This window comes from Natator depressus, chromosome 5 (genome assembly GCF_965152275.1).
Source record: "Natator depressus isolate rNatDep1 chromosome 5, rNatDep2.hap1, whole genome shotgun sequence".
NCBI lineage: Eukaryota > Metazoa > Chordata > Testudines > Cheloniidae > Natator > Natator depressus.
The window spans coordinates 80,273,490-80,293,068 of record NC_134238.1 but is presented as its reverse complement, the minus strand read 5'-3'; the positions used below and the strand labels follow the sequence as shown (position 1 = coordinate 80,293,068).

General features: G+C 38.1%; 1 protein-coding gene across 1 annotated transcript in view; it reads right to left on the bottom strand.

The window, feature by feature from the left end:
• Positions 1-9,612: 9,612 nt before the first annotated feature.
• SLC27A6 (solute carrier family 27 member 6) overlaps positions 9,613-19,579 on the bottom strand; it is a 58,604-nt gene continuing 48,637 nt past the window's right edge. Inside the window, exons 6-10 of the mRNA XM_074953069.1 lie at positions 18,799-18,889; positions 15,516-15,714; positions 14,600-14,697; positions 12,573-12,703; positions 9,613-11,062 (exon numbers count right to left, since the gene is read on the bottom strand). Of these exons, the coding sequence (XP_074809170.1) occupies positions 10,886-11,062; positions 12,573-12,703; positions 14,600-14,697; positions 15,516-15,714; positions 18,799-18,889 (696 nt within the window). The 3' untranslated portion in view covers positions 9,613-10,885. The remainder of the gene's footprint in view (positions 11,063-12,572; positions 12,704-14,599; positions 14,698-15,515; positions 15,715-18,798; positions 18,890-19,579) is intronic.

Here is a 19,579-nt window from a genome sequence, read left to right as displayed (position 1 = left end):
ATTATGATTTAATTGGCATCACAGTGACTTGGGGGGATAAATCTCATGACTAGAATATTGGTATAGAGAGCTATAACTTGTTGAGGAAGAATAGGCAGGGACGAAAGGGAGGAGCTGTTGCATTATACATCAAGAATATATAACTTGTTCTCAGGTCCAGAAGAAGGTGAGAGAAAGACCAGTTGAAAGTCTCTGGGGAAAGATAAAAGTTGGAAAATATGGGTGACATCAGGATAGGGGTCTACTATAGGCCATCAAATCAGGAAGAGGAGGAGGAGGAGGCATTTCTAGAACAAATAACAGAAATATTCAAAACACAACACCCTGTAGCAGTTGGGGACTTTAGCTACACAGACATCTGTTGGAAAAGTAATACAGCAAAACACAACATTTCCAACAAATTCTTGGAATGTACTAGGGACAACTTTCTGTTTCAGAAAGTGGAGGAAGTAACCCAGGGAACAGCCATTTTAGATTTGATTCTAGCCAACAGGGAGGATTTGGTTGCTAATCTGAAGGTGGAAGGCAATTTGGGTGAAAGTGATCATGAAGTGAGATAGACTTCATGATCCTATGGAAAGATAGGAGTGAGAGCAGAAGAATATAGGACTTCAAAAAAGCAGACTTGTCTGGAACTACAGGGGGAAATGATATGTGAAGCCTGGCATGGCAGATTTGATAAAGCCCAACAAGTTGGCTTTTAGACTTTGATAATAAAAAGTCACTTTGAACCAAATTTCGTAGCCCTCAATCAACCAAAACTTCCATTGTTGTCAAAAGGCATTTTGCTTTATTCTGTTGTTTGTATACCATGGCCATCAGAGTAGTATCAGAATTTGTTCCTTTGTTTTTCCTTTTGGCATACAGTAACTAAATCAAAAAGAGTGGTTCCAGCTGTAATTGATATGTCATGGAGAATAATGAATATTAATATTGTAGAAACTATGGAAATTAAAAATGGAGCTCAGAAGAAAAGAGATTTCTCCTTTCTGCTCCTCCACTGTCAGGGACCATTCTCATTTGTATCTATTTTTAAAATTAAAGACAATTACTCTATATTTCTTAATTTGCCAGTTCTTAATATTTTATCCTGCAGATGTAATTTACAAACTCAAATGCTCCTTTAAAGGTTTTTTTAACTTGATTCCTCTTACATCTGCCTGACAAATGTCTGCATTATCAGCTATTCAAAGAATGAGGTTTTTATTACTCCTGAGACTGATCTATTTAATTCATGAAATCCTTGATCCATGAGTGAGTGTGCATTTAATTAAGAATTTACTCCATGCCAGATTCTTCCACAGGATTTACTTTTATTTTTAATGGAGAAAGAGAATGCAAAGGAATTAAGATGCCTAGTACAGAGAAAATTTGAAATTGTAGGAGTAGATCACCCTGAGAGAACAGAATCTGTGGCCTTATATTCCATGCAGGTCTGAAACACCTGTGTAAGTAACAGATTATGTTCATGGTAGTGAGGTCTGAGTGGCAGCCATCTCCTTCTGCAATTAAGCATCCAAGTGCAACTAAAACATTTAGAAGTTATTTATTGTGAGTATGCTCCAATGCAATGAATCAATCATAGAATCATAGAGTATCAGGGTTGGAAGGGACCTCAGGAGGTCATCTAGTCCAACCCCCTGCTCAAATCAGGACCGATCCCCAATTAAATCATCCCAGCCAGGGCTTTGTCAAGCCTGACCTTAAAAACTTCAAAGGAAGGAGATTCCACCACCTCCCTAGGTAATGCATTCCAGTGTTTCACCACCCTCCTAGTGACAAAGTTTTTCCTAATATCCAACCTAAATCTCCCCCACTGCAACTTGAAACCATTACTCCTCGTTCTGTCATCTGCTACCACTGAGAACAGTCTAGAGCCATCCTCTTTGGAACCCCCTTTCAGGTAGTTGAAAGAAGCTATCAAATCCCCCCTCATTCTTCTCTTCTGCAGACTAAACATCCCCAGTTCCCTCAGCCTCTCCTCATAACTCATGTGTTCCAGTCCCCTAATCGTTTTTGTTGCCCTCCGCTGGACTCTTTCCAATTTTTCCACATCCTTCTTGTAGTGTGGGGCCCAAAACTGGACACAGTACTCCAGATGAGGCCTCACCAGTGTCGAATAGAGGGGAACGATCACATTCCCTCAACCTGCTGGCAATGCCCCTTCTTATACATCCCAAAATGCCATTGGCCTTCTTGGCAACAAGGGCACACTGTTGACTCATATCCAGCTTCTCGTCCACTGTAACCCCTAGGTCGTTTTCTGCAGAACTGCTGCCGAGCCATTCGGTCTCTAGTCTGTAGCAGTGCATAGGATTCTTCCGTCCTAAGTGCAGGACTCTGCACTTGTCCTTGTTGAACCTCATCAGATTTCTTTTTGCCCAATGAACACTATTTCTTGTTCAGGGCAAAAGAAGAATCAACACACCTCAAGAAATAAAAATAAAATTGTTTCTTGCTTTTCTGAAAGTTTTGTGCTGCAGCTTTCTTGGCCTTTTCAGTGACGCCACTATTGGGGGGCAAGGCTTGTATGACTAATTGTTCAAGGATAGGTTATAAAATGAGGCCAGGTCTAAAAAGTAAATAATTGAATTGAATTTTTGTGAATATGGAGAGATATGACGGGATATGTAGGGCCAAAACCACTCCTGGTATAATTCCATTGAATTCGACTGAGTGAGAACAGCAGTGTCAATAAAAACTTCAATACTGTTCATGAGATAATAGCATTTGACTCTTCTGGGTGATGACTGGCTAAAATCCTTCTCGTGTCCAATAATCCTCAGAAATTCGTTCAAGCGGAATAGTAAAATACATTTTTTTGAATTTAGAAAAGAAAGCAAAACTCTGAAGCACCCCACAACGTGATAGTCACATGAATACATTGGGTGTTTTATTATGTTCCTTACAATTAATGCTTTTCTCATTGTTCTAAAACAATCAGGAAAATTAAAACTTGTGATCAATGACTTAAGACCGAGCTTTCATTTAATGTTATGGTATATCCTAATACTGTTACTTGCTTATTTCTGTAATACTTTGACTTACGTACAAATGATAAAACCAGAAAGATTAACATTTTGCTAAATACGTGTCATTTTTAAATATCATACAAGAAGCAGAAAGGTCTTTGAAATAACAAATACACACGAACTGGAATGGCTACAGTCTCCAGACTCAGACTCTTTCAAGTTTGTACCAGAATAGCGTAGCAGGGCCTGATTCTCCACTCTAGTGCAGTTGTGCTGATGTAAAATGGCAGTGAAGCAGTGATGAGTCAGCCCTATTATCTTGAACATGAATATCCCAACAAAAACATTCCATTAATGACAGATTACAGATATTTTCATATGACATGTGAAACCTTCTCCTCAGACAAATTAGATATGCCCTTCCCAGTGGAAAAAGGGGCAGAGGCACCACATTAAAAAAGGGTGGGGGGGTTTCATTTTATGATGAAATATGACTTTCTAGATGTACATGATCTCAGAAACAAAACATTATTACCATGCTTTAATGTACTAACAGGTCACCTATCAGATTATCTCCTAGCCTTGATTATTACTCTAATGGAAAAAGAATCAGCTAAATTTATACCACTGGCCTTGTTGCTAGCAAAATGTAGAATTACAAATATTTTTATAAAGCAATACTATCTTTCCGTTTATCTTCAGATTAAAGATGTCATGCACAATCTACCATCATAAGCAAACAAGAAAAATGTGGTCTAGATGAAATTACTATGAAATGGGTACATAACTGGTTGAGAGACCATTCTCAAAAAGTGGTTATCAATGGTTTGCTGTTAAGTGGAGATATAGTATTTAGTGAGGTTCTGCAGGGGTCCTGTTCTGTGGCTGGTACTAGTCAATATTTTCATTAATGACATGGCTAACTGAGTGGAGAGTATGCTTAGAAAAACTGTGGATGACACCAAGATGGGAGGGGGAGGGGTGGCAAGCACTTTGGAAGACAGGATTAGAATTCCAAATGACCTTGACCAATCGGTGAATTGGTCTGAAATCAACCAGATGAAATTTAGTAACAAGTATGAAATACTACACCTAGGAAGGAAAAATTAAATGCACAACTACAAAAATGGGGCTAGGCAGTAGTAGTGCTGAAAAGGATCTGGGGATTATAGTGAATCACAGATTGAATACGAGTCAACAATGTGATGCAGTTGCAAAAAAGGCTAATGTCTTTTGGGGGTAATTTAACAGGAGTGTGGTATGTAAAATGAGGGACATAATTGTCCTGCTCTATTTGGCACAGGTAAGGCCTCAGCTGGAGTACTGTCCCCAGTTCTGGACGCCACCTAGAAAATAATAAGGTTATAAGGAATAGCCAGCATGGATTTATCAAGAACAAATCATGCCAAATCACCCTAATTTCCTTCTTTGACCTGGTTACCACCATAGTAGATAGAGCAGAAACAGTAGACATGATATACCTTGATTTTTAATAAGGCTTTTGACACAATCCCTTACAACATTCCCATAAGCAAACTAGGAAAATGGGGTCTAGATGAAATTACTATAAGGTAGGGGAACAATTGTTTGAAAAACTGTACTCAATGAGTTTGGCATCAAACTGGCAAGGCGTATCTAGTGGGGACACACAGGAGTCAGTCCAGAGTGCAACATTTTCATTAATGACTTGGATAATAGAGTGGAGAGTATGCTTGTAAAATTTGGAGATGACAAGCAGGTAGGAGGGGTTGTAAGCACTTTGGAGGACAGGATTAGAATATAAAATGACCGTAACAAATTAGAGAATTGGTCTGAAATCAATACGATGAAATTCAATAAAGACAAGTACAAAGTACTTAGGAAGGAAAAATTAAATGCACAGCTACTAAATGGGAACTAAGTGGTAGCACTACTGAAAAGGATCTGAGGACTATAGTAGATCACAAATTGAATGAGAGTAATCAATGTGATACAGTTGCAAAATTGACTAATATCATTATGTGTGTATTCAGAGAAGTGTTGTATGTCAGATACAGGAGGTAATTTCCATCTCTCTTTGGCAGTGGTGAGGCCTCAGCTAAAGTATTATGTCCAATTCTGGGCACTTTAGGAAAGATGTGGACAAACTGGAAAGAGTCTGGAGGAAAGCAACAAAAATGATAAATTTAGACAATCTAATCTGGGAGGAAAGGTTAAAGGGCATGTTTAGTTTTGAGAAAAAGAAAACAGAGGGGGGACCTGATAATAAGTCTTCAAGTATGTTAAGGACTGTTATAAAGAAGATGGTGATCAGTTGTTCTCCAGGCCCACTGAAAGTAGACTAAGAAGTAATGGGCTTAATCTGCTGTAAGGGAGCTTTAGGTTAGATATTAGGAAAAACTTTCTACTGTAAGGGTAGTTAAGCACTGCAGTAGTTACCCAGAGGGGCGGTGGAATCCCCAGCACTGAAGGCTTTTCAAGCACAGGTTGTACAATCACTTGTCAGAGATGGTCTAGATTTACTTGTTCCATCCTCAACATAGGAGGCTGGACTTCACAAGGTTTCAAGGTTGCTTCCAGCCCTATATTTCTATGATTCTATTAAAATTGTGTGTGGGTTTTTTGGGGTGGGGAAGAGGGGTTTGTTTTTGGTTTTGTTGGGGTTTTTTGGGGGGGCAAAAGGTAGCCATTTGTGGGAAAGGAGTGATTTTGGTTAATTTCCTGTTCAACATTTTTTAAAATTGTCATAATGAGACTTTTTACACTTACAAAACCAAAGAGTTTTATCTTCTGGGCCAAAATGATTTTTTATTTAGAAATTTAATTGAATGTATAGTTACAAACTCTTTTTTATTCCACGCATTTTCAGTTCATGAAAATTTTTGAAATTTTGTTTTTTCTTCCCAAGTTGGGATGGGAAAATTTTTCAAAATCTCAAATTTGTGCAGGTTGGGAAAACCATTTCCTACTCTGTTATATACTGTGTATGACCTTTTCTTTCAGATGTGGACCTCACAGTGATGGTGCATGGCTTTGTATCTTCAAGGATGGTGTCAGGGTTTCTTCCCCACTCTGAACTCTGGGGTACAGATGTGGGGACTGGCATGCAAGACCCCCTCAGCTTATTTTTACCAGCTTAGGTTAAAAACTTTCCCAAGGCACAAATTCCTCCTTGTACTTGAACAGTATGCTGTTAGCACCAAGTGATTTAGACAAAGAATCAGGGAAAGGACCACTTGGAGTTCCTGTTCCCCCAAAGCCCTTACACCCCCTTTCCTGGGGAGGCTTGAGAATAATATCCAAACCAATTGGTTACAAAGTGAACACAGACCCAAATCCCTGGATCTTTGGATACTGAAAAAAAAAATCAATCATTTCTTGAAAGAAGAATTTTATTAAAAAAAAAAGAAAAGGTAAAAATCCCCTCTGTAAAATCAGGTTGGAAGATAACTTTACAGGGTAACAAAAGATGCACAAAACACAGAGGAACCCCCTCTAGCCTTAGTGTCAAAGTTACAACAAAACAGGGATAAACCTCCCTCCAGCAAAGGGAAAATTCACAAGTTGAGAAAACAAAGATAAATACGCCTTGCCTGGCTGTACTTACAATTTCTGTAATATGAGAGACTGGTTCAGAATGGTTTGGAGGACATGGATTGATGTCCAGTCCCTCTTAGTCCCAAGAGTGAATGAACACAGAAACAAAGAACCCAAAACAAAGCCTCTCCCCCCACCCAGATTTGCAAGTATCTTTGTCCCCATTGGTTCCTTTGGTCAGGTGCCAACCAGGTTATTTGAGCTTCTTAACCCCTTACAGGTAAGGAGGAATTTTAGGCTACCCTTATGGTTATGATAGTTGGATTATCGTAATGTGTTCCACCTTGTGACTTTTCTTGATGACTTCAATACAGTGCTCAGTAGCGCTAGATACCCCAAACATATTACACTGTACTAGTTTCTTCATTGTTGCACATACTGTTTTTAATATATTGTATAAATCTCTATCTGGCCTCAGTCCAGAGTACTTTATAGACAACCTCTCCTCCCCTATATCTTCATGATGATTGAGGTCAGACACAGAGCTCAAATTAATGTTGGAATGAGTGTTGGAAACCTTGTGGAACAGCAATTTTGGTGGAAGATCCTCAATTTTAGAGTTTTGCAGGTCTTGTGACCCTGTTGTTATGATTTTTTTAATCTTCAGGGATCGGGTCAAGGCCTGTCTATTTAGCTAGAATTTGTCTTGTGCATAGGTCCAAATGGGTGCGATCTCCTGCTTAAAGGTAAAATGATGACCCATTTACTCACACTGGTGAGCAGTCATTCACACAAGTAGCCCCACTGGTTTCAGTGGGACTACTCACCTGAATAAATGCTCACCACTGTGAATAAAAGGGTTAAAGGCCTTTTAATGCAAAAGTAGAATCTTGTAGCCAACTCAAAAAATGGTCAGTTGTAGCCTCAGCTATCCATCACCCACCAGTTGGAACGAAAACCCGAAACTATACAAAAACATCCTCAGCCTCACTAACAAATACATTTACTTAGGCTGAATAACTGCAATTAGAAAAAATGTATTTTTCTTAAACATCTGTCATCTTTTCATTTAATAGGACAAAAAATGCTCCACTTTTATAACTCAGATCTGTGTTTTGAATGTATACTTTGTGTAAACTGTTGACTGATGTAAACATAAAAAATGTCACCATAGTGAGAGTTTGCAACTGATTATAAACATCCCCTGCATCAGTGAAATAGGGTGTCTGATCTGGAAACCAATACAAATAGTTTGGCCACTTACGTTTCTATTATGCACACAGTAATCTCATTAGCTTTGGTCACAAATGCATAAGTTCCATTATGAAATACAGCTGTATACCAAAATCTATTATCTGGCCATATATCAAATGGAAAACTTACATAAGCCATTTTCTTTAACACTTTAAAAACAAACGTGTTTCCTTGCATACAGTAAACACTGAGAGTTGTGTTTGAAGGATCACTCACCCTTTTGAAAATTGTGGGTATCTGCACACAGCAGGTCATTTTGAATTAAAGAGCAGAGTTAATCAGAACTCTTTCAGTATTACAATTCAGATAATATGCATCAAGGCAGTCAATCACCCTATTGCAAAATGTGCTTAAAATATTGTCTGTACTCAACACTGAATTTAAGATTTTTTTTCCTTTTGGCTTAGATTGAGTCATTAGGCTGATTCTAGACAGCAGGTCTACACTAGAACGACTTTCCCAATATAGTTACACTGGGACAGCTATACCAGCACCCCCACTTCCCTGTGGAGACGTAGTTCATTGTGGCAAAATAATGCAGTTCCCCAAACAAACTAAACTGGCAAAAGGACATTTTTGACAGGATAAATGCATTTACTCTAAAGCTCTTGCTGTTACAAAAATGTTGTTAAGAATCAGGCCTCTAACCGATATTATCCTGGTAAAAGTTTCTTGTGTAAACCTGGCCAGAATAAAATGTGTAAGTTGCACCATCCTAGGAGAAACTCAGGGTGGTTTTGCATCTCAGAGAGGCCTCTTGCTGTAGGGTAGGGTCAGAAGTACTTTGCTATAGCCCTCCTTTCTTGTACCCAGCCAGCTCCACCATGGCTGTGCCCAATCCCTGCCCATTTGTTTGTTGGGGGCAAAGGGTAATATAGCGCACCCAGAACATGCCCTACCACCTCTGCCTGGAGTCACTCTCTGGGCACAGTTAATTCAGCCACTCCTCTGCCTGGCTGAGTAGCCAGAACCACAATCTAGACCTTTGTTGAGCCAATAAGATCTTCTACATGGCAAATTGGTTCATGTAATGGCATGACTTTTGCTGGAATTCTGTTGTTCTCTGGTGATCACAGCTAACAGACAGCCCCTGGAAGGCTGTTGCTAGCCAGCCTAAGTTAAAGCAGCCTTCTTTATGTCAAGCATAAATCAGCCCTGAGAGTTGTTGGAGCATGCAAGGTAGTGTACATTCAAATAGCGCAATGGTAGGACCTTTTATTTTTTTTAAGGTCCAAATCAAATTTGTAATCTGAAAAAGGACTGCAGAAGGGCAAAGATTAGACCAATAGTTAGTTAAAGGCCAATAGCAGTGAACATTCTGATCTCAAACAGTATTTGTACTGTACATTCTAGTATAAACATTAATAACACGACTTCAACAGACTTCTAAAGTCAAGTTTTAAAAATAAAAGTAGAAGATGTAAATTGTAAGTAATCCATTTTAGACTACGACTTTCAGGTGGTCTTTGTGCTGCAATCATACTGGATAAAGAGATGTTGTGTCCAATGCTGAATAGCAGCAGCAGCATCACTATATTTTGAACAATGAGGAGTAGAAGACTCAATTTCTGTAAAAGTCTGTAAATATCACATCTGACTGACGGACTAATTGGAGAAATCTGGCATAACAGGAAGGTTCAGGAGAGGAGACGATCTAACCTAATATATTTTTTAAATCCGCCTCTGTCCTCTGTGAGTCGCATAATGTAACCAATCCCAAAACAAAACTTTGTCATTAATCCTAAATCAGACTGACATAAATACAGTTTATTTTAACTTTTACACTTTATTTTAAAACTCTTAAGAACAGTGTTTTAGCATGTATGTCTAGAATTTTAAAATACCTTCAAATAAAAATCCGAATCAGTCATTAAGAAAACAAGGCACCCACTGGTTAATTAAGATGAATCTTTTGAAGAACTAATATTCTTGTTTTATACATTTTTTTTAATGTTCTAAGAACAACTTTTGCCCTCAGCTGGCAATGACTTCCAATCCATTTGTCCTAACTACATCTGAGCGACACTACCCAACAGACCAGGACTATGCACATCAATGCATGGATATTTTTATCCAGTGCCAAAAGCGTGCTAGTTGCTTTACCAGACAGTATACCCTGCCCTCAGGAGTTTACAATCTAAAGAGACAAGGTACAAATGAAGGAAGGGAATAGATTGCAACAAAAAGGCATGCTGCTGAGCAGTGAAGCTACCACACATTTCGTTAGTTCCATGTTTTGTTAAGAGGATTTTTTGGTGTCCAACTCTCTTATTTATATTTTTGATGTTGCTTTGAGGGAGCATTATGATTTGTAGGCTTTAGGCATGTGTGCGTTTAAGATTGGATTATGGAAAACAAGGTCAGGAAGAGGGATGGTTCCCCCATGTATGGAAGTGAATGGAAAAAGCCAGAGAGATCACCATTGCCTTCAACAGCTTTGGACTGGGCCCTTAGAGCAGTAAACTTGCATCTTGCATGTGGACAAGGAATTTAAATATGCTGCAGAAGGTAAGTGGATTAGGAATCAGATGAGGACAGAACCAAGATCCAGATGCCATGAGGGAAGGAGATAAAAACAATGTATGCTGTATGCCTTCCATGTATTGAAACTAAGCAGCTTAAGTCAATGTTTTCATAGAGCAGGAAAATTATAGTTTGTTGTGTTTTTTCCCTACCTTTCTTCAGTTCCTTTTTAATTTTAACATTTTATAAATAATCATTAGGCTTTATGAAATTTACAGGAAAACTATTAAGTACAGTAAAATAGATGTTAGTCTCAAGCAACAATACTAACAGTAGTATATTTTTCCAATATAATTTATTTCTGTGTATATTATTATTTTTCTGTAACTATCACTCATTCGTGTCTGATATAGAAAATAGGTTCAAGACGTTCATACCCCAAATCACAAAGAAGATACATTTTAAACATGTTTCCTAAGTAATATAAGTATATTTGGTGTTTCAGGAGGTAGAAAATTATTAGTGTTCAGTGACTATCAAAAATGAAGGGTGTAGTGAAACTTCTGAATCCAAAAAGATATGGCTGCAAAATATCAAGAATACAAACTACATAGAAATATTACTTAGTGCCTTTGTTGCTTCTTACAAAGTAGTTATCAAATCTGTTAATTTAACACTAATTAAAGTTTCAGTTGCCCAGATAAGATCTTGTCATGAAGTTCTTTGGTTAATGGAACATAAGATTTTTTAGAACTGTATAAAAAATAAAGTGGATCAGTGATTGCAGATGGATTAAACCCTTCCCTCACCAACCGAAATTTTTGTTGTTTGAAAGTTCCTGTCATTTCCATTGTTTCCTAGGGGAGAAAGAAAATTATTTAAGGTTAAGTGGAAATATTTAATGCTTTTTCTCTTGTCTGCATGGACACCTACCTTCCTGACTTAAGTGTAAGGCTGGTTTACCCAGTGATGACAAATTTGCAGTCCATCCCTTAAGTAACTGAGGCCCAATCAAGACTAGTGTGAAATTTCCTGCTTATGTTCCAAAACCACAAGGAGCAGAGCAGAATCGTTTCTTGCTGACTGACAGCAAGAATTCCCCCAATAAGTTCCCTTACTAATATCCAGAAACGGAAGATGGAAGAGCCATATTGGATCATCCAGTCCAATGGTTCTCAAACTTTTGTACTCGTGACCCCTTTCACATAGCAAGCCTCTGTGTGCGACCCCCCCCTTATAAATTAAAAACACTTTTTTACATATTTAACACAATTATAAATGCTGGAGGCAAAGCGGGGTTTGAGGTAGAGGATGACAGCTCGCGACCCCCCCATGTAATAACCTCGTGACCCCCTGAGGGGTCCCAACCCCCAGTTTGAGAAACCCTGATCCAGTCCATCCACTTGCTATGCAGGATTGCTCTCTACTAAATACTTTGTAATGTTCTGCCTAGTCTAATTTTTAAAATCACTCCTTCCTGGCGGGGGAAGGGGGGGAGAAGGGGGAGGGAAAAGGGGATGGTAGGTTAGTCAGAACCTCATATCTGTCCGTCAGGAAATTTTTTCCTCCCTATTTAGCCTGGTTTGCTTTTCTAGTTTCATCCAGCTACTCCTATTTATAACAATACATCATTCCTCTCTCCCCTTGTTATTAACACCCTTCAGAAATTTGTAGCATTACCTCTTGCACCTTTACTGTTGCTTACACAAACAATACACAGTTTGCTCTTAACCTTTCCCCCAGCCTCCTGATAATGTTTATTATGTTCCTTTCAACTCCCTTCAATTTGTCAAAATCTCTCTGGTAATATGTGCTCAGAATTAAATATACTATTCCAGGTGCAGGAGCATCAGAGCCATATAGAGAAGGTTTGTTAACTCTGCTCCAATACAGGATACCTTGGCATTTTTGTGGCTATGTCACATTGCAAATGCACGTCTAGTTCTCTGTCTACTATCACCCCTTCTCTTTCAGCATTACTTCTTCCCAGCTCTCTCCCTTCCATTAACTATATAGATTTCAGGTTATTTTCCCCAGATGCATTAGGTACTATTTATTAATCTGAATATAATTTGTTATTCTCTGTCCATGTTTCTAATCTCTGTAAATCTCTTTGTATTATCTCCGTCCTCACAGCTGTACATGACTCCTCCCAGTTTAGCATAATGTGCAAATTCCATTACTATGCTGTATAATTTCCCCTTTTAGATCATAAATGAAGATGGTAAATAGGACTGGTCATACTGTCAATCTGTGCAATACACCATCAGATACCTTCCCTTCAACCCACCATATTGCCTTTTATGATCTTTGTCAGTGTTCTGTTCACGTGATATTTGTGTGTCCTGCACAATAAATGTAAATTACCTGGAGTCTTAAAAATAGTGGGCAAGCATAGCCTGGTAGATATGTCACAACTTGTTCATACATTTGTTCTAAATCTAATGACTTATTGGGCTTCAAAGTAACAGAGACCATTCCCACTTTTCCTTCATGATCTGTGAAAAAAAGTTTAAAATTAGTTATATGCTACATAATCTGGAAATTTTCAATCTTAGTGTAACCTGACTTTAAAAACCATATATTAATATACTGAAAATTTGTCTGATTAAGAATGTAGTATTTATGTTTCAATCAAACGATAAACTATACACGTGAACACACAAAATGACAAAAGCTTTACTGGAATAAATGTGGAATGACTACATTACTCTTATGTACCAGAACCATAAGTGAGTTATGTTGGCAGTCTCAAATGAATTTCTTGTACTTCATCACCATATCGTATATTTTGTCACAAATTTTATAGGGGAAATTATTATAGGAATGTCTGAGAATAACTTAAGTACTGGCAAAAAGAAAAGTTATAACTAGATAGCTTAGGTTTCTAGAACTTTCTGTAATATTTTTTCTGTTTAGGATGACTGCATTACTTATTAGCAAGGCTACAATTTAGTCATGGAGGTCATGGAATCCATGACTTCCAGTGACCTCTGTGACTTCAGTCCGCCGCCTGTGGGGGGCAGGGAGCTGCAGGGTACCCCTGCTGCCTCTAATGGCAGCACGGGTACCCCACAGCTCCCTGCTCCCATGGGAGGCAGGCGCACCCCACAGCTCCTGGCCACCACGGGCAATGGGGGGACCCCCCAGAGCTGCAGGCAGCAGGACCTTATGCCCCCCTCCTGCTGCAAGCAGCTCTTACCCCCTGCACAGCTGCCCCACTTCAAGCAGTGCTGGGACCCGCAGCTCCCCATTTTGTCCCAGATATTTTTAGTAAAAGTCAGGGATAGGTCAAGTCTTCCTTGAATTTTTCTTTTGGCCATGACCTGTCCGTAACTTATTAAAAATATCTGTGATAAAATCTTAGCCTTATTATCCACTCACAGGTTATGCAAGCTATTCCAGATGAGTGCCTCTGCCACTCTGGAGTAAAGCAGCCACCCTAAACTCATAACAATAAACCTTTTTATATCACCTTGCAATTGTGTATTAAAAGTAAGAGACTACATAGAGGGCGGCTGCCATTAAAAATTCAGTATTTGCCAAAAGTTGTCCCACAGTGGCATGTGAGATATTGCAATTATTCCTTTTTTTAAAATTTAGGTAAAAATTATACTATTTGTTGGCCAATGTTGAACATACAATGGAGACCACTGTAGACAGAGTAGTCCTGATTCTCAGTTACAGTAATGCTCCTTTACATTGCTCTTTCAGGGTAAAAGGGCTTTAAAGTGCGAGTAAATTAAACTTGCACCTACTTTCAAACCTCTTTAACCTCCCAGTGGGGTGTAAAGAGGCTGTAGCATGAATGGAAATCAGGCCCAGACTATTTTCGGCAAACTTTTTTTTTTGTTTATTATCATCATACTGTTTTACATATTTCATTCATTTCTTTTTAGGTTCCCAGGGAAATTCTCCCTCAGCGCTAGTTTACTGGACTGCGTTAAAAGATGAAAGCAAACTAGCTCAAATGCTTAGTTTAATGTGACTTTTTTTTTAATTTAAGTGGTTAAAAGTTCCTTGCTTCCTCACTCTGTTGAAATGTTTCTATTTTTCCATATAAATGTTTGGGTTTCCCAGATGCCATATTAATGATGCTGAGAGGATTAATTCAAGTTATGCAGTAGTCTCAAATTCATGGCAAAATAACCTTTATTACAATACAACATTAAGTTGTCTCTCTTATATTCCACATACATCAAAGTACAGGGTTAAATGGCTGATCCACAATCTTTTGTTATCTGAGCTATTCTTAAGAGCTTTTTAGAGAGCTGAATATTAAATAGCCAAGTTAATTAAAAGTGATTGTTTAACTTTGTAAAGCAAAACATAAAAGTTATGAGGAATAGAATCATGAATTTAATGAAAAACCTCTAGAAATAAAAGGTTCTTACCTGGCACAGGAACACCATATACATTGGCTTCCTGTATGAAGTCCAACATACCAATGACATCAGAAACTTCAGTAGTTGCAACATTCTCTCCTTTCCATCTAAATGGAGTCGGGAGTGGAAAACAAAACACTGTACCCTCATGAAAACATATGGGCATATTGTACTCCTGATGGATGGTATGAGCTCTTTGGGGGAAGGTAACATTAATATTATTGTTAATAATAAAATAATAATAATAATTTATCTTATTATTGTGCCTAGTAGCCACAGTCATGGGCCTTGACTCCATTGTGTTTGTACAGGACCTAGCACAATGGGGTCATGATCCAAGATTGGGGCTCCTAGGCACTATAATAATACAAATTAATAATAGTAATATTACCTTTTATAGGAATTATGAGTACATTGGACTAAATATACCCTACATTTGTTCTAGCATGTCCAGTTAATGTGATGCTCTGATCACCATAAGAGTAAGCTTTGCTAAAACAGCTGCATTTAAAAATAAATAAATAAATAATAAATGAAAACAAGTAAATCCTATACTAATCTGAAATAAATTATTTTCAACATTTATATCCAGCTAAATCTACCAAATGTAGACATCTATTTTGTTTGATACATTTTCCCACTTCTCTACTTCAGTGTGCCAAGTCTCCTTGCCCAGCAACAAAGACACCATTTGCTAGAATGCTCATGAGAAGGATCATGAGGGACGTTGAATGAAAACCTGCCACAAAATGAAGTTAGGTATGGTTGCGTGCTGCTCACAAAATTAAACACTAGCACTGTTATATACTTCAAGAATGGATATGAACCAGAGACACTTGGGAGAGAGGAGAGGAGCAAAACAGGTCAAGCAATATTATCCTATCCCATGCACCAATGCTTTTTAATAAGGACATAGTGATTGTACCTGTAGGTATCCCCGATCCTATCCAAAAAGTAAAGAAAATTCTCTTGGTCTTGAACCATCAGATCCCCTGTATTGAAATAAATGTCTCCCTTCTTAAACACCTCGCAGAGTAATTTCTTTTCTGTATGTTTCTTACTCCCAGCATAACCAAAGAAGGGATTCTTTGCATTCACTTTGGAAATGAGAAGACCAGCCTCACCTACAGAGAAAAGTTAAGGTGAATAATGATGTAAGATATCACAGAATAGTTCATGTTAATGTTTACATTAATGTTAATTGACTACATATCCTACATTTACAATATTAAGATACTAGATACCCAATTCGACATGGTGGAATTAGCCTATGAGACCAACAAACAATAGCGTGTCTTCTGCTCTACTGCCTTGCATCTTCTGTAGTCCTTTGCAGTTGTCCGAGATGCATATAAACTGCTGCCAAATAGGAAAGATAGTGTTTTACATTACATAAGATCATAAGAATGGCCATACTGGATCAGAACAATGGTCATCTAGCCCAGTATCCTGTCTTCCGACAGTGGCCAATGCCAGGTGCTTCAGAGGGAATGAACAGAACAGTTAATCAGGTGATCCGTCCCCTGTTGCCCATTCCCAGCTTCTGGCAAACAGAGGCTAGGGACACTTCCGAGCATGATTTTGCACCCCTGTCCATCCTGGCTAATAGCCTTTGATAGACTTATCCTCCATGGACTTATCTAGTTCTTTTTTGAACTCTGTTACAGTCTTGGCTTTCACAACATCCTCTGGCGAAGAGTTCACACAATGCACAGTCAACCTGTGGAAGAAATACTTCCTTTTGTTCGTTTTAAACCTCCTGCCTGTTAATTTAATTTGGTGGCCCCCTAGTTCTTGTGTTATGAGGAAGAGTAAATAACACTTTCTTATTTACTTTCTCCACACCAGTCATGATTTTATAGACCTCTATCATATTTCCCCCCCCCCCTTAGTCATCTCTTTTCCAAGCTGAAAAGTCCCAGTCTGCTTAATCTCTCCTCATATGGAAGCTTTTCCACACCCCTAATCATTTTTGTTTACCTTTTCCAATTCCAATATATCTTTTTTGAGATGGGGTGACCAGATCTGCACGCAGAATTCAAGATGTGGGCATACCATAGATTTATATAGAGACAATATGGTATTTTCTGTGTTATCATCAACCCCTTTCCTAATGATTCCCAACATTCTGTTTGCTTTTTTGACTGCTGCTGGACATTCAGTGGATGTTTTCAGAGAATTATGCACAATGACTCCAAGATCTCTTTCTTGAGTGGTAGCAGTTAATTTAGACTCCATCATTTTATATCTATAGTTGGGATTATGTTTTCCAATGTGCATTACTTTGCATTTATCAACACTGAATTTAATCTGCCATTTTGTTGCCCAGTCACCCAGTTTTTGTGAGATCCGTTTGAAACTCTTCGCAGTCTGCTTGGGACTTAACTATCTGAGTAGTTTTCTATCATCTGCAAGTTTTGCCACCTCACTGTTTGCCCCCTTTTCCAGGTCATTTATGAATATGGTGAACAGCACTGGCACCAGCCAGACCCCTGGTGGACACCACTATTTACCGCTGTCCATTCTGAAAACTGACCATTTATTCCTACCCTTTGGTTTGTATATTTTAACCAGTTACTGATCCAGGAGAGGACCTTCCCTCTTATCCCCATTAACTGTTTACAGGATAAATACCACTACACAAGATGCAAGGCAGTGGAGGATCAGGCCCTGCTCTGTTTTAGAGTTATCACTTACTAAAGTGCACCTGCCAAGAAAGATTAGATCTCACATTTCTTAGTGAATTATAATTGTCAGCATTAGTTTCCTTTTAATACTCAAAATAAAGTACCCAAGATTTGCAAAAAATGTATGTCTAAAGCTAGGTATTAAATCCATATTTAAATAGCCTGATTTTCAAGAGTACTGAGCTCCACAGCAGTTTCCATTGGAGCCAGAAAAGTGGATTATATTTATACAGAATCAGTTTTCTTTCTTTGCCAATTAACTTATAAAAGTTAACCAAATCTATTTTCAGAAAATAACAGACAAGTTAGGAGAGGAGGAAATAAGTCTGCTTGTTGCAAATAGAATGCATGGGTAGAATACTTCTATGGACTACTAGTTCGAAACACAAAGTATACAGCGCATTTCTGGAATGGTTGGTTGTGTCCCTGAGCATTCTAGGGTTACCCATACACACAAGTTTTAATTGTAGGGTCTCACATTTATTAAAGCATTTTCTGAACAGCAAAACCAGAGGGTTACATTGTTTTAGCAGAGAAAAGTACTCCAATAAAAAATATACCCAAAAGGGATAGAAAACATTACAAGGAGTTTAGGACCAAATCCTGGAGAAAGCATAAAAAGACTACATAACAGGGTTTTGCCTCGCTTTTCTTAGATTCATAAAGTTTAAGGCCGGAAGGTACTACTAGAGCATCTACTCTAACCTCTTTTATATCATAGACCATTAATTTTACCCAGTTACCCCTGTATTGAGTCCTATAACTTTTGTTTGGTTAACACATAACTTCCAGAAAGGTACTCTCTTATACATGTATCAGGTAGTCTCTCAATCTTTCTGATGAGCTAAACAGAATGAGCTCTTTTAGTCTTTCACAGTAAGGCATTTTTTCCAGCCCTCTAATTATTTTTTGTATCTTCTCCAATTTTACAATATGCTTTTTAAAATATGGAAATCTGAACTGTATACAGTATCTGTCTCATCAATCACTTATACAGAGGTAAAAATCATCTCCCTAAACCTACTCACTGCTCCCCTACTTATATAGTCAAGGATTGCATTAGCCGTTTTTGCCACAGCATCGCACTGAGAGCTCACATGGAGTTGCTTGTCCACTGTGAATCCTAATATCTTTTCAGAACCACTATTTTCCAGGATACAGTTAGAGCTTGTCAAAATTCAGAATTTCATTGTCTGGAAAATTCTGACACTTAAAAAGGTTTTCATTCTGATCAATTTTGAAATTTCAAGCAGAAAAGAAAGTCCATCTTTTCCCTATTCGTGCTTTTGTCCTTAGGCAGTCTACCATTAAACAGATTGTGCTTCTAAAGCCTCACATGTTTAAAAATGTACCACCTCAGGTCATTAAACCTACTGATTTTGTAGGCAGATTGTTATAGGTTATTATTAGCTGATGTTGGTGCTTTATCACTTGTAACACAACAATACAGTTCATTTAAAAAAAAAAAACACCTGCAAGTTATTTATAGGGTGGACATATCCTGTTATAATGAATGCTTACCTTTCTTAACCTTCTCACACCAACCATGCCTATTTCTAATCGGTTCATCTTTTTTAAAATCATACTTGATTAAGTCAAAAGGGAAAAAAAGCTGAAAAGAGAAGAGAACAGATGGACCATCACTTATTTATAAACCCAGCGACATCTGGTGGCAGCAGAAGTAAGCAATGAAACAATTTTATGTAGAGCATTCAAATCTTTTTTTACCTAAATGTAGAATCCAGTTTTATGTAAATACAAAGTGCACAAGATAAACTTACACTATTCACTGAAGAAAAGCAACATCTGATTTTAATAACTCTGTAACATTAAAAATATCTCTAGAACACATATGTAATCTCACTTATTTCCATACAGCATCCTGTGGTACAACTGTGGCCCCTATATACCATTGGAGCAGTGTACCAGAATCAGCATCAGGATGTCATAATAATAGAATCAGATCTGCAACTTTAGCTATAGTATTTGATAGTGGTGTCTGCTACAAAAACTACTCCTGGAACCAGATGCTTAGCTGGTGTAAATGACTGTAGCTCCATTTATTTCACTGGAGTTATGCCAATTTATTCCAGATGAGGCTCTGGCCCACAGTTTTTAGCATTGCTTGCTCGTGAGAATGCTTGAAGTTGTAGATTGTGGAAGTATCGTCAAGAGCAGATTAAAATGTCAGAAAAGGACTGTAGATGAACCAAAAGCAGCACTCGTTAGGACCCTAAAAACTTTCACGCTCACTCAGCACTACAGTATGGCTCTTAGGAAAAGCCTCATTTTGGTAAAGCTG